At 38.8% G+C, this 14,490-nt stretch overlaps 1 protein-coding gene across 1 annotated transcript in view; it reads right to left on the bottom strand.

Moving 5' to 3' along the window:
• capn12 (calpain 12) overlaps nt 1-9,605 on the bottom strand; it is a 17,388-nt gene extending 7,783 nt beyond the window's left edge. Inside the window, exons 1-9 of the mRNA XM_087795909.1 lie at nt 9,356-9,605; nt 7,015-7,084; nt 6,581-6,699; nt 3,004-3,137; nt 2,747-2,918; nt 2,287-2,370; nt 1,068-1,153; nt 924-1,001; nt 696-856 (exon numbers count right to left, since the gene is read on the bottom strand). Coding sequence (XP_087652035.1) covers nt 696-856; nt 924-1,001; nt 1,068-1,153; nt 2,287-2,370; nt 2,747-2,918; nt 3,004-3,137; nt 6,581-6,699; nt 7,015-7,084; nt 9,356-9,544 — 1,093 coding nt within the window. The 5' untranslated portion in view covers nt 9,545-9,605. The remainder of the gene's footprint in view (nt 1-695; nt 857-923; nt 1,002-1,067; nt 1,154-2,286; nt 2,371-2,746; nt 2,919-3,003; nt 3,138-6,580; nt 6,700-7,014; nt 7,085-9,355) is intronic.
• Between the last annotated feature and the right edge of the window lie 4,885 nt (nt 9,606-14,490).

Below are 14,490 nucleotides of genomic sequence, written 5' to 3'. Positions count from 1 at the left end.
TGCTTAAAGGTCTTTGAAATAATTTCTCAACATCTCTAGTATGTTTGTGTTGGTGTGAAAGAAAAAGATATACATTTCTTATAGTTTCTTTTTTTGTGTTAAATTAGTGGATTTTGATTTGATAAAATGTGGCTTCCGTTTTTGGACTATGCAGCAGCTAGACTGTGATTCTCCAATTATGTTGAACCTACTTTGTAAAGTTATTTCTACAAGTCCATGGTTTTCCACGTATGTGAATATTTCACTGTATTGATTTTCTTTTCTTTATCATTTTTTTTTTAGGGGGGAGGGGGAGAGGTCTTGTTTCGTATTTATTTGTACTGTAATCAGTACTCTAGTCATTACTTTTTTGTTCTCTGTTTTTTGAGTGCAAAAAAAAGTATAGATTATTGTGAACTGATTTGATACATCAATCAATAAATATTTTGTTTAAAAAATTGGATTTAGTGTATTTATACTTATGTGTCTTGTGATTTTTTCTGGTCTTTTCTTTTAATTATAGTTTATTTAACTGTGTCCATAAACATGTTTACATTTTTTAAAGATATTTAATAAAGCTTTGTATATATTTTTTTTACATGTCATACAGTGCTCAGTTATTTTTCTGGCTCATTTTAATGGCAGATAAATGTTCTGATAAAAAAATAAAATGGTGGATCCACACAAAAGAATGTGATGAAGTTGAACGAACGTACGTCTGTTCCTCCGGCTTCCACCGGCGGAACTTCCTGGAACCCATGTCCCGTCATGTTCACTGATGGACCAGCGAGAGGGGGACCCCTCGACATGAGAGTCGGGGTTGACGCTGCACAGCTCCAAAATGTCGAAAAAGCCGCTGAAATCCTCCACATTGATCCTGACGCAGAGAAACAAGACTTTTTTTTATCTTTGTGGGACGAAGCAAGTTTTTTTGTTTTTTTTACCAGAACTCTCCATCCTCTCTTTTCTTGAGTTTGATGCGTTCTCTCTCCGCCTGGTCCACATCATTCCACTCTTTACCTCTGAAGTCACGCACAAGAAGACGTGTGTGAGACTCACTCACTTCTCTCCCAACACAAGGGTCTCACTTGTCACTCCAGGGTCCGCTGTATTCGATGAACCCCCACGGATTCCTCAGCTTCAGCAGCAGCGTCTCGGTGGCAGAGTTCCTGATCTGAAGTCGTCATGAAATATTCAATAGAAAAAGTTACTCGAAGAGAAGTTCAAACTTTGTGACCAATGAAGCGCCTGGAAGTTCTATGAGGGGGTTCAGACGAGTGAGGAGTCGGTGTTGACCCCTCAGTCTTTGATGTTAGCACGAGTCAACACATGGATGACCAGGTGTTCCTCATGATGCTTCAGGCACATGCCATTGGTCACACACTAGAAGCCTTTGATGGAATCACTATTTCTGCAGGTCCATCAGTGTCAAAATAAAACTGGTTTAGTTTAGTTAAGAAGACTCTGTGAAGGTCTGGTCCAACAGGTCCAGCCTGCAACTTATTTGGAGTCAGATATCACATACTTGAAGAGGTGCTAATTTAGTACACAACACTTGTTCAATAAATGAAACTGAACTAGACTAAAACTCATATATTCACGTGTGTTAACAATGTAAATAAAGTGAAAAGATCTAAAGATCATTAAAAAACTTCCATGATTGTTGTTGGCTCAAGGCCGAAAAGACTAATTCCTCAAGGTTGACTCAAACTATCTTAGTTTAAGACAGTGGTCCCCGATCCCCGGACCGGGGTCAGGTTCCAACCCGTGAAGTATTTGTTACTGGGTTCTATTGGTTATTACTGTCTTAAAGGTGTTTTGTATGGAAACAATATGTATTTTCTTTGAAGTAACACAAGCATGTGACTCTTGACACGTCAAGGTGCTTGTTTCAGTCAAGTTTACTCAAAAAAGAATTTAATGAAGGTCAGTCCGTGAACATAATGCCCACATTACGGTTGGCATCTTAACCAATGACATCACACTCATGTGAACATTGTTTTTTGTTGGTTAAATGATTCCATTGTTAGCCGATTTTCAGTTGTTTTTCATTCTGATCTTACTAGGTGTGTGAGCAGCAGCGCTGAGAAGCCAATTATAAAATTATAAAACCATGAAAATATTCCAAGATCATGATGGATCAATAGACACATACGAAAATCTATAGATATCCATGTTAACACGTTTGTAATCCATTATTATTTGTATCCATTTTACAAACAAACTCGTGCCACAAAACATGTGACCTTTGCCAGTGTATTGATATTTGGAGTGTAATCAAGCAGGGTTTAAAAACGAAACACTTACCTGATCCGTGTCTGTTATAGAGTAAGCGTGACCTTTTATCAGACCGATCGGGGAAACTTTCCCGACTTCACGGTAGTTGTAAGCCTGCGAAGAAAATAAAGGGTCAATGAAGTCCATCCATCCATCCATCCATCCATCCATCCATCCATCCATCCATCCATCCATCCATCCATCCATCCATCCATCCATCCATCCATCCATCCATCCATCCATCCATCCATCCATCCATCCATCCATCCATCCATCCATCCATCCATCCATCCATCCATCCATCCATCCATCCATCCATCCATCCATCCACCCCTCCCTCCTCCTTCCCTCCCTCCCTTCATCCATCCATCCATCCATCCATCAAACCCTCCCTCCATCCATCCATCCATCCATCCATCCATCCATCCATCCATCCATCCATCCATCCATCCCTCCCTCTTTCAAGTGTTGTTCTCATGTGTCGTGGTACCTGAATAAAACAGCTGAGCAAGCTTCCTCGGGCGATGGCAGCTGTCATCAACCTCCAGAGGACCCGCGGGTTACGAGAAGAAACTTCCAGTGAGTATGCAATGCCCCCGGTGAAGTCCTCCATCGCCTCGGAGATGTTTCCTCCCTTCAGGCTTCCGTACGATCCAACCAACCTACATAGCAAAGAGGAGTGTAGGAGGTAATGGGTGATCCCAGACATGGCGACACATAAAACATATGCTGGACACGGAAACTGACTTGGCATAGGCCTTCTCCACGAGAGCGCTCCAGTACTCGTTGCGAGTGTGAGAGTAGCTGAAGAGCAGACGGCCTTCTCGTGTTGGCAGTCGGTCGTCCACCACCACCTCCACCCACTCACCATACTGCCAGAACTGAGTAGAACAGAGAACAGGGGTTGCAAAGCAGAATACATGGATACAAGATTGCTGACTAGACAGTAACGAAGTACCTCCTTAGCGTCATTAACCTCCATTTTTCGAGTGCTTTCTCTTTTTTTTAATGCAAAACACCACGTTTCTACCTCCACTAAGCAGGTTGTGTTTTTTTAAATGTTTGCAAAAAAGGAAAAGGATCACACAAGGACCCCCCAAGATTTAGTTCATTGCTATTGTTGGTATTTTAAATATCATAAAAGGTATCAAATGATATACAGTGGATAAAATAAATGTAGCCAAAGTTGAATTGATGCAGATGATGATACAAATAGCCCCAAGGTTTTGGTTGAACCCGAATAAAAACCGGTTCAGACCATGAATAACTTCAGGAAACAAGATCAGGTTATAAAGGAATTTCTTCACCATAATTCCGTGAAATAAAGCAAAGAGTTACGAACCAAGAAGACGTCTATACAGAGTGAAGCTAAATACTTGCGTAGACCAAGCAGAAGTATGTATTAGCAACTTCTTTAATGTTGCTAAAAGCTAATCCGACAGGTGGCTTTACTAACATACATTGAATTTGAGGTGCGGTGTTTAAAAAGTGTGTCACATATATCTCTTTCAGAGTTCTAGAGATTTGTCCAAAAAATTGTTAATCCCATATGTTCACCTTCAAAAATGTAAAATCTTCTACAAGCCATATTTGAAAGTGAGGAATTATTTCATTGCATGTCCTAATCTGTATATTTTAAATATTCATCTTTTATTTTTTCTAAAAAATGAAAAATCACTGATGAATATTTGTTTGTTGGTAACCAAAAGGTGCATCTTGGAAAAATCCTGAACTATGTGTAATCTCACAATGGATAAAAGGGTTGACTTTTTAAGTGGCCCTCGAAAGAATTTGTCTTTCTTTACAAAGAACAAACTGGACATATTTTATCAAATGTTGAGTTTATTTTACGATTTCCTTGAAAGAAGCAACATGTCAACTGAACTTTGGTCCGAAGCAAAGCTGAACATTCTGATTATATTGTTTGTATGTGTTTTGTTATATGTTTGTTATGTATTTTAGTTTGTTGTATTTGGGTTTTTATTTTCTTTCTTGATGTGAAGTGTGTTTTTCTATACTTTAAAAAATCAATAAAGAAATGTGAAAAATAAATAAAAGCGAGAAATTATCTCATTAAAACGTCTGCAATGTCCGCCACACAAAGTAATTTTTTTTTGTTGTGTATCATTAATCCTTTTATTGAATTTGATGTTCACATCATGTTCCTGGTTTATTGGTTGTTGCTGCTAGCATCAAAAATAGATAAAAACAGGAAATCATTTTGATGTTGTTACTTGTAAGTAAAGTTGTTCATTTTCTAACTTTTATTATAAACTTTGTTGCAGAATCCTTCAGCAAGGTTTGTAATGATACACAAACTGAGAAACGTCCTGGCGACTGTCTTTGGAAAAACATCATCTGCCGGTGTTGACTGGCCACATCAGGGGAGTGTTATTTCCCAGTAATTGTGTTTGGAGACAGCAGGCCTGCACTGGCCTGCTTGTGTGTGTTTGTCCCAGGAGACTTCTTCACCTGCAAGTCTGGACCGTTCCCACGTCACGCTGACAAGGCAGAATCAGATTCTTCCTTGCAAGTCCAGTCATGCCACATTCTCCTACATGGTCTCTGAAGATCCTCATCCACACAGCGAGTGATTCACTCGGACTCCGGTGTTTTTTAGGCTAATAATTTAGATTAACAAAGTTATGTGTGAAAGTTTATTTCTTAAAAATCTCACCTGAATTGTTTTTCCCGTCATTTCCCTTCCATTCGTCACGAGGCAAGAACATGACACTACAACACAGTATCTCTTCATGTCCCTGTAGACATTTCATAATTTCCTCTACATGTGAGGATAAAAACAAATATTTCAAACAAACATTTTTCATTTTGTCAAAAGAGACAACCATTCTTGAAGTTGTTTTTTCCATCAATAAAAGGCTATTTGTGCTATGTGTGTATATAAACTGAGAAATCTGGTTTGAGGTTTTCAATCATCAGGCCAGTAAATGTTTTTCTGACTGGTAATAACCATTCTTATGTGATTACAAAAACATTTGCCATATTTCGGTAAACCTAAGCTCAGGATGTGTGAACTTTTAGTCTGGTCACTTCCTGGTTTCTCCCTGGACCTGACGGATGGAAACGGTCGGAGCTGCTCAGTGATGATCTGCAGAATATGCTTCAAGATCAAAGAATTACATGTTTTTTGTTTGTTCCTTTTAGTGTTTTGACCTCCATATTTTCTGTTCTCTTTTAAGATTCCCTTTGTTTCTTGTTTATTTTCGTGAATTATTGTCCTCTTTGTTATTTAAAAAAAGGTATTAGACTAGAATAATATTCCTGCTACCTAATTAATTGAATAAAAAATGGATACAGTACAAGCTTAAAAAAGTTTTTGATGGAAAAAACACCAGGGCTGCACTTCTGCACTAACCCTTCATATTTTGAGTGCACAGGTGCGTCCCGATGAGAAGTGTTTGAAAATGTAGTGCGTAATGAGTACTCAATTGGTGCACTCAAATCGCCAGAAAATTGAGTGTGGATCGATGGACACTTTCCACCCTTAACGGCCGCCATATTAGTGACGTAGATGACGCTAATTTGACCATAAACCAACTCAACAACAGTAATAACAAAATGAAACACAACTTAATTACTTGTTTTGATTAGGGGAAAAATGCTGTCAAGTGTTGGTGATAGTGTTCGAACAGCCGGTTACTATTAGCGTAAAATAGTAGTAGAAGAAGAAGCTGTCAAGTCATATCTGGTAAGTGTGTAGCGGCAGTGTTTGATTTGAGACAGTACTATCTGTCAAAATTTGAACACAGGGCAAGTAAATGCACTGTCTTACAGTGTACTGTAAAGTAGTGCTCTTATAAAAGTGCCCCATTTGAGATAAAGCACAAGATAGGATTGGCTACCTTTGCAAATGTGCAACATTATGACCAGTTGCGACAACAACGGCGATGTGCAATAGTTCTTCATTCCAGCAACTCTGTCTTCTTCCCTCTCACTGTCATACCTCAGAACCAGGCCTGACAGGATCGCCCACATTTCTGCCCTTCTGTCGTCGGTATTCCATTAACCCTGACTCCAAGTTTCTGCTTTTTTCTGAGCAACCATCACGACGAGGAAGAACATATGGATGTTATCATCGTACAATCAACATGGACGAATCATCTGGTGTGTCCAGAGGAAACCATCTGGGTTTAAAACAAGCAGGAACTCATAGAAGAAAAAAAAAAGAATGTGTCGTCATTCTTCTTTTCTTTGAGCTGGTGGTGAACTCAAGCAGGCCTGTGCTGGTTTTATGAGCACAAATAGGTTGTCATTACCTCGCTCTCTCATTAGTGAAGGTCAGCCGTGCGCTGGATCCACTTACCCTGAAACGAAAGATGCCTGTGTACGACTTGGTTAGGGTTTGGTTGGACGGAACCACTTTGACAAAGAGTTTGGGGTGCATGGTGAGACAGGACAGCGCCGCCAGGAGCCAGCAGTTTCCTGGAACAGACAGATGTTCTGTCACTGGATGATGACGTTAAACAATTACAAGGGAGTGAAATACGTCTTTGTTTTGCACTTTGCTTTTCCATGCATCTGTTGTCATCAGAGGAGGAAGTGGTTTCTGAATCTACGAGCTCACCACAAACAGGAAGCGGACCCCCTGCAGGTTCACTTACGGGTTATGATTATATGACTTTTATTTTCCAATCTTTGTTGAGCAGTGACTCAACTTTAATGCTAGATTCAAAAAGTCCCTTTTGTTGTTCCAAAAATTCCACCGAGCGTTTCTGTGAAGAGCGTGGATGAACTCACCGAGCTGACCCTGGCAGATGTCGGTGGTGCCGGTGGTTCCTTCCACGAACACAGCGTTGTCACTGATTTCCTTCGAAGATGCAACCGAACAGAGGCGTGTTAATGCAAGACAGGCCTTTTTAAAAGTATTTTTACGGTTTGTTCTAATGTCTCTTTGCTTTTTGGAACAAACAACCTCCTGCCGAGCAAAACCAAAGCCAGAAGGCCTTGGACATGAGGAGGAACTTACCAAAACAATTTCAGCTTCAACTTTAATTTAACAATGTTGGATTTTGAACATAATAGTGATGAAAGTTTTGAGGCTTGGGTTCATATTAGACATATTGTTGCGTAACACATGTATTGTCACTTAACTTTCAATTGTATTTAATTGGATTTGTTTAGTTTCATTTAATTGATTTCAGTTTACATCATTTCTTTTCATTCTGTACTGTCATCACCACAAAATAAAATTCCTGTGGTGTGTTTACAACACTGACAATATGTTCTCATTCTGGAAAAGAAAACAAGTTTTGCTTGGGGAACATGTTTTTTTTTCCAGCTCTCAGTTTTCTTCTAAATAGTTCAGGACATTTTTCACCCTCCAGTTGCGTCTATGTTGTTTATGTAACAAATAAATTAAGCGGGTAGGCCTCACCTTTGACAGTATAATGTTGATTTAAAGTAACCACACATATACCTTTGCCTGGACAACAAGCCTAGAGAGTACATGAGACCATTTTTTTTTTTCAAAATGAACATCTGGAATGTACAACAGGGGAACTATGACATTGTAATTCAAAAGAACCAACGCTAGAGGGCGCCACAAAACTGTTTCAAAACTTACATATTAGTGCTTTGACATATATTTGTAGTCCGTAATTTACAAAATATTGAGCATTAAAAATAAATATTTCTATCTGATGTTATCAGTAAAAGTACATGTGCGATCAATGGTTTTGATTAAAGCCTGAAGAGGAATCAGAGTAAGATCCATAAATAAATATGAAGAGTAAATATACTTTTTATTAAATTAATTTTTGTGACAAAATATGAATATATTTGACTAATGCTTTCCTAAGAAGTCTTACTGTTATCCATCAAAACCCTGAAGAAATAGCATTTGCTTTGACGTAAGAATGTGTTAACACTAAAGCAAACAAATAAACTAATAAATCTTAAATTTGTATTTGTGAATCACTTCATGTTGTGTCAAACATTTGTAGTAAAAAAAAATGTCATAATTGCGCTTCACTTGTTTTATCTTTCTTGTACAAATTGCTTTCATCACTTGCCAGCGTCATAACAGGCCCCAGGCTGGGAAAACAGGTTCGTTTTATAATGCAATATAAGTGGAAACACGGAGAACATTACAGCTTGTTATCACCTTGTTCAAAACACACAACCATAATCTCAACCGTAACAGTTCGAACTGGTGAGTCCACGCTAAAAAGATAAATATAAAGGGTGTGAGTCAGTAAACAGCTGCACCAGGAAGCTGTTGAACACTAAACTCACAGCTTGACAAACAATAATGCTGGTGAATCAATTCAGCGAAAAAGGAAAATAGTTTTTAATACTATCTGCATCATAAACTCACGCTGTAAAATGTACGTTTTATATTTTTAGGTATATCTTCAATCAGTTATTTCAACTTTTGCTGGGCAATATCTATAGAAAACATGTATATGTTGAGCACATGTCATTTTTATATGGTGTAAAATAACTTGTAGTGGCTATAAATTACATTTAAATCTAATCTTCTAGTTTTTCTTTTTATAGCAAGATATTATTAATCTGAAAACTTGCAAACAGGGGTGCAGATGAAAGGGAATTTGGTAAAATGTGTTAAATGCTGAAGGAATACAATTTAAAGTATTTTAACACAGGGAACATATTTGCCTTAAATGTTAAAGAATAACACCGCTTTTGCATTCCGACCAGATTATGTCCTGTTAAAACTTGAATGTGATTAATTATTGCTTCACAGTTCTGCAGCGGGTTTAAGGTAATCCCAGCTACCCAGGGTGAGGGGCTGGTGCTTTAAAAACCATAGAGACTATACATTATGAATGAACTATGAATGAACTAAAGTAGTGGATTACAAGCAAGTTATTTTTATAATTAGTGAAAATTACTAAAATAAAAACATGGTTTTCTAACTTTAGGAAACGTGTTTTGTGTTCCAAACAGGAGCCATATATCTTTAATAATTGTTTTTTTATTTGCAGCAAAATAAGATAATAATTGTGTTTTAATGCACATATTTTGAAATCCTCATAATTTTGTTTTCAAAGCTTTGTCCGAGGCGATGTGTCACTTAATTCGAAAAGCTTTTAAAAGTGTAAAATAACGATCGAACCTTCGGTCTCTTCCAGGTGATCGCCTTGTTGGGATCAGACTCCACCGGCATCCCGACGGACTCCTGCACAGCTGGGAAGGTCGGATCACAGAACAAGTCTCCGGACTTCAGACCCTCCTCCAGGAGGCTCCTGAAGTCCTGCTCCTTAAACTTAACGGGCTTCTCGATGGATCCCGACGGCGACTCCATGTTCTTATAAGATAGTAAACGCGTTGAGATGTTTCTCCTCAGCTGGAGTTTAAATAGAGGCGCGCACACCCACCGGGCGCGCGGTCCCGGGCCACAGGAGCGCCCAGCCCAGGACGGTATGCAGATCGCCGGCGGCGAAGAGAACCAGGAGTTGTTGTAATGACACGATGCTCGGAGACAGGTTATTAACCGAACATCGTCCGTCAGACCCACTTACTTTATCATTATTTACCCGAGAATGTAAAGAAAACGTAACTTTCCCCCACATTTTAGAAGTTAAATAAGCTCTAGATGGTTTGTTTGATCGTTTGGAAAAAACTAAAAATTGAATAAAGATCCAAGTCATTAACTCACAAAAAAAGGAAGAGAAGTTTTGAAGAATAAATGTGCGTAAAATTGGGTTTTAAAGTAGGTCAAGTTTCACGGTGATGACGCTAGAGGGCAGCATTGGCCGGCGAGAAGTCAACACAGAAAGCGCGCGACTTCCTTAATACATTTCTACACGTTATCACAGTTCGTTAACAAAATTTAACTTCATATAAAAAATATCAAATTCATTTTGCATTGCATTGATTTAACGCATTTTTTTAGTTCCTTAAACTCAACAATTTAACTTCAAATGTTTCTTCTTAATTCGAAATCACGTCTTCAATTTCTTATTAAATATAGAAAGTTAAAGTACATATAAAGTACTGCTACTTTAGCTGCAGTATTTATGACACTGAAAAAGATGGAGTGCATGGAGTTGTCCTTCTCAATGCAATCTATACAAACACCACACGATGTCACTAGTCTATGCACAGCGGAAAGAAGAGGCCCGAGACCAAAATGTTGAAAAATACTTTTCTACAGGTATGTTGTGAACGTTTTGACATCAATGCTTCTTTTGTTTACCTTAACAAGTGCCAGGAACCTATAACAGTCAAAACATTGCAGCGCCAGAATATACACAGCATAATGTGAAGATGAATGTAATTGTATATGATACATTTATTTGTTACATATAAAGATATTTACTTTATTTGACTTAACTTTATTGATCCCTTAGGAATGTATCCATTAAATACTTTATTTTGTTCTTTGTTCTTTTGTTCTCAAAAGCAGAATAATGTTCATGTTGGTGATATATATAATGTACATATATATAGGCCTGGGTTTAAGATAAGATAAGGAAGAGAGATTATTGATGTCACCAATAATACAGAGACTTCCTATACGTGTAAAAGTGATGCTGAGGGAGATTTATTTTGAGTGAAGGAGGACAAACATAAAGCATTAAAAAATAAAATACAATATAAAATTCATACATACGGTTAAAAACAGTTCGTAGATCTACAATTGTTCAGCCGGCGACTTTGTTTGCTTAATTATTTTGTCCTTTTTTTGTGATAGACTTTCACACGCCGAGTTCTCAGAGGTCAGTACCATAAGTTTTGAGTCTGTGTGGGTCACATTTTTATGTGGACACGTGTGGAAATAATGATGCTCAGTACAAGACAGAAGGATCACAAAAGCTGTTCAATCATGATTAAGAGATTTAAAAAAAAATCATCTCCGTAAGTCATACGATGATTTAAAAGAAAGGACAAGTAGCTATGATGTTAATTTGAATTACAATCCTCTGAGCTGACTGTATAGAATAATGTATCAGTATTTTAAGATTTTGTACATCCTTGTATAGAAAACTTTAGACCATTAAACCAGTGAGGAAGGGTGAAGATTAATTGGCTTCATGAAGAAAAGTGATGGAACATTAACAGTTTTCTTCAACAACGGTGTTTTGATTTCCCGTCTTCGACCGGATCTGTGAACTCCTCGACACAAACCATGTTCTCCTGGAGAACCCCTGCTTCTCTCAGGGGCGCGTCGGGCCTTCTGTTCCCAACACTCACGGCCCAGGTTCACATTGAATATGAAGTGGACATCCAATTACCGCGTCCCTCCTCCCCTTCACATCACCACTCGTGAGTCCTGCCATTCACGGAGCGGGCATGGATATCCATCTCCAATCAACTGTTGTCCTGCCGGACACTCAGCGGGCGTCTCGGGCCGTCCCTCCATCACACGCCCGATTACTCTAAAGACGTGGGTCCGACCCGACTAAACAAACACAAAGAATGGCGACACAGATCCAGCTAATGGTCACCATTTAACTCCATTCACACGCTCTCCATTATAGTCCGCGCGCTCTTTGAGTCTGGGATTATGGGACGCCTCGGTGACAAAGGTCAGACACTCCCACACCTCCGCGACCTGCTCTGATCCCACGACCTCGGCACCAGGAGCCCCCGGGCCCCTCTCACTTTCTTCGCTGGTTAACCGGCTTTGTCCCTGTTGGTTTTATGCCGCATCACTCACACGGACGTCACCCTGGTCCAGTGACGGGAAAAACGAATGAGTCTTGGTGGCAATCATGAGGAACATCTTGTCTCTTGTGTCCGTCACCTGTGAGCAACAAACACACACATGTATATGGAGATGATCCACTAGAGCAGTCATACTCAACCCCTGTACCGTGGACTGGTACTAGTTTGTGAGGCGTGAAGAAAAAAATAATAAATGTAAATTCTGTTGTTGTTGGAAAGTTGTTTTGTTTTGGAAAAACGATCGCATCTTCTCTGAAGTAACATCAAGTGTTTCTTGACAAGTTTTAGTCGTTCAAACAAGATTTATAACTTGTTTCTTTGTGTAGCTGCCCCTGCTGTGCCTGACTGTGTGTTGAGCCAGTTTGACCATGTGTGTTACGTATGTATTCTGAAGAGTTTTTTAGATCTAATTGGATCAGACATGTGTATGTGCGGACATTCAAGGGTGTGTTTAGATTTTTCTGTCCAAGGTATATTCTGCCTTTTACCCAGTGTAGCTGGGATTGGTTTCACCGCCTCTGAAAGCTGGAAAAGATGGTTTTAAATCAGAGGTCGAAGTGGTAAATGTATTGTTTACCAGAAGGAGACACTTAGCAAAATAAACCCTTTACGGGTTTGTCCCAGAAAAAAGGTCAGGAAATGATCAATAACACTATTAATGAAACAATAACCAAATAACCCTCTCTGGGTCCATCACCAAAAACGTCATAAAAATACAATTTAGGCCTTTCGAACCAGAACTTCCTATAACAAAAACATATAGTCTAAGTTTCTATTAAGCTACTCTAAATAATACTTTAACCCTTGAAAATTTGTGATATTATTATATTATTTAAATTGGAGCCTTTCTCATAATTGTTATTTGGTTTATATTTGAATAACGTGTGTATAAAATAATGTGTAATATGTATTTCAATTTTAATTCATAATGGAGATGCAAATATTTACAGCGTTTGTTCATTTTTGTGTTGCAATTAAACCTCCGACCACTAGAAGGTAGAAGCCATTATGTCCTCCAAAGTTGACAATGAAAATCCCCTAAGATCCTTGCGATGACTAAGGACGAGAGGATACAGTAAACTCCAGTCAATTTTTAAAGCTGGTGTTTGGAAATATTTTGGTTTCAATTCAAATGAAAGTAGTTACGACTTCATCAAGAGTCATGAAAGTAAGTAAGTAAGTAATTTATATTTATAGAGCACTTTTCTAGACCAGGGTCACAAAGCGCTCTAACAATCAAAATAATACTCAATAAAATATATACTTAAAAGATCAAGATAACTCCAATCTGTAAATTCTGCAACACCAAAGTCCAAAAGTACAAAGTATATCCTTGTTACTACGGTAACGCAATACATCGCAATGCTTTGTAATACATCACATTGTTGCCCCGGTATCATGATACGTATTGTATTGCTAGTTACTTAATACAGTATTCTTGCCAAAAGAAATCCATGTTTACCAAAGTTTCAGAGCTGTAAAATACTACTAAATAACTCCAGTGTAATGGTGATATAAGAACTTGGACCCTTAGATAAGAAACTTGTAAAGACGATTGTTATTAAATGGGATTAATGGCACAGGTCTCAATTAAAACTCTGACTACGGCGGTTATGACTCACTACTGGACTCCATCTCAAATGAATACACTCACTTCCTGTGCGTCACAGGACAGATGTTGTGGTCTTTAGCTCGTGCCAAGAAGTTTCAGTGTTTTACGAGGCATGTGAACGGCTCAGAGATTCAGGTAAAGGTGCTTAAAAAAAAGCGGAGGTAACGTTCAGTTTAGCTCCACGTTTTTTTTAAGAATATATTTTTTTATGTTGGCCGTTCTATCTATGACTGTCAAGTTGTGTTGAAGTTCAGTAAGACTAGCAGGACTGTGGCTGCTGTTAACAAAAACAAACCTGCCTGGACTCACCTTACAGGACGTGTTGGCGTCCAAAACGGGGGACTTTCACAATACCTGGCAGGTGATCATAATGCTCCGGGTGATTGATGGGCCGAGGCAGGTGTGTTTATCTCCGGGCGGAATCGAAGAGGACGCGAGGAAGAGCAACGTCTTTGTGGACAGGCCCTCAGGCGCCAACGACTTCTACTTGCGTGTGGACTGACCTGTCACCCTTTGACCTTACTGTGCTTGTTATGGATGCCACACCTCTGACCTGTGTGTAGGTGTGCAGGTGTGTGTGTGTTTGAAGGGAGTGGGTGGACAGTTGTTGTTACCTGGTCAGATCCGGTTTTTCTGGCATTTGTTTTGTTGTTGCAGGGCTGGGCGAGAAAAAAAAAAACGTACTGACCTGAATGTCAGTGTGTTCCTGTGTGTGTGTGTGTGTGTGTGTTCCTGTGAGAAGGTGTGTGATGAGCCGAGCAACTGAAAAACTGTCTAAGTGTGGATCAACAAAACCAGGTGACCCCTGTTGTGTTCTTGAGAACAATGAGTGAGTGTAGTATTAAATGTGATGTAATCATTCTTCAGAATAGTGACACACATTTTAGGATTGTCTTTATTATTGAATTAATGTTGTCTCATCATTATAAAAATATTTAAATGTAAGTAAGTAAGTAAGTAATATTTAT

Source organism: Callionymus lyra, chromosome 7 (assembly GCF_982586985.1).
Source record: "Callionymus lyra chromosome 7, fCalLyr1.hap1.1, whole genome shotgun sequence".
In the NCBI taxonomy this organism is placed as follows: domain Eukaryota; kingdom Metazoa; phylum Chordata; class Actinopteri; order Syngnathiformes; family Callionymidae; genus Callionymus; species Callionymus lyra.
The sequence above is the reverse complement of the archived record's forward strand: the minus strand, read 5'-3'. Positions and strand labels throughout refer to the sequence as shown.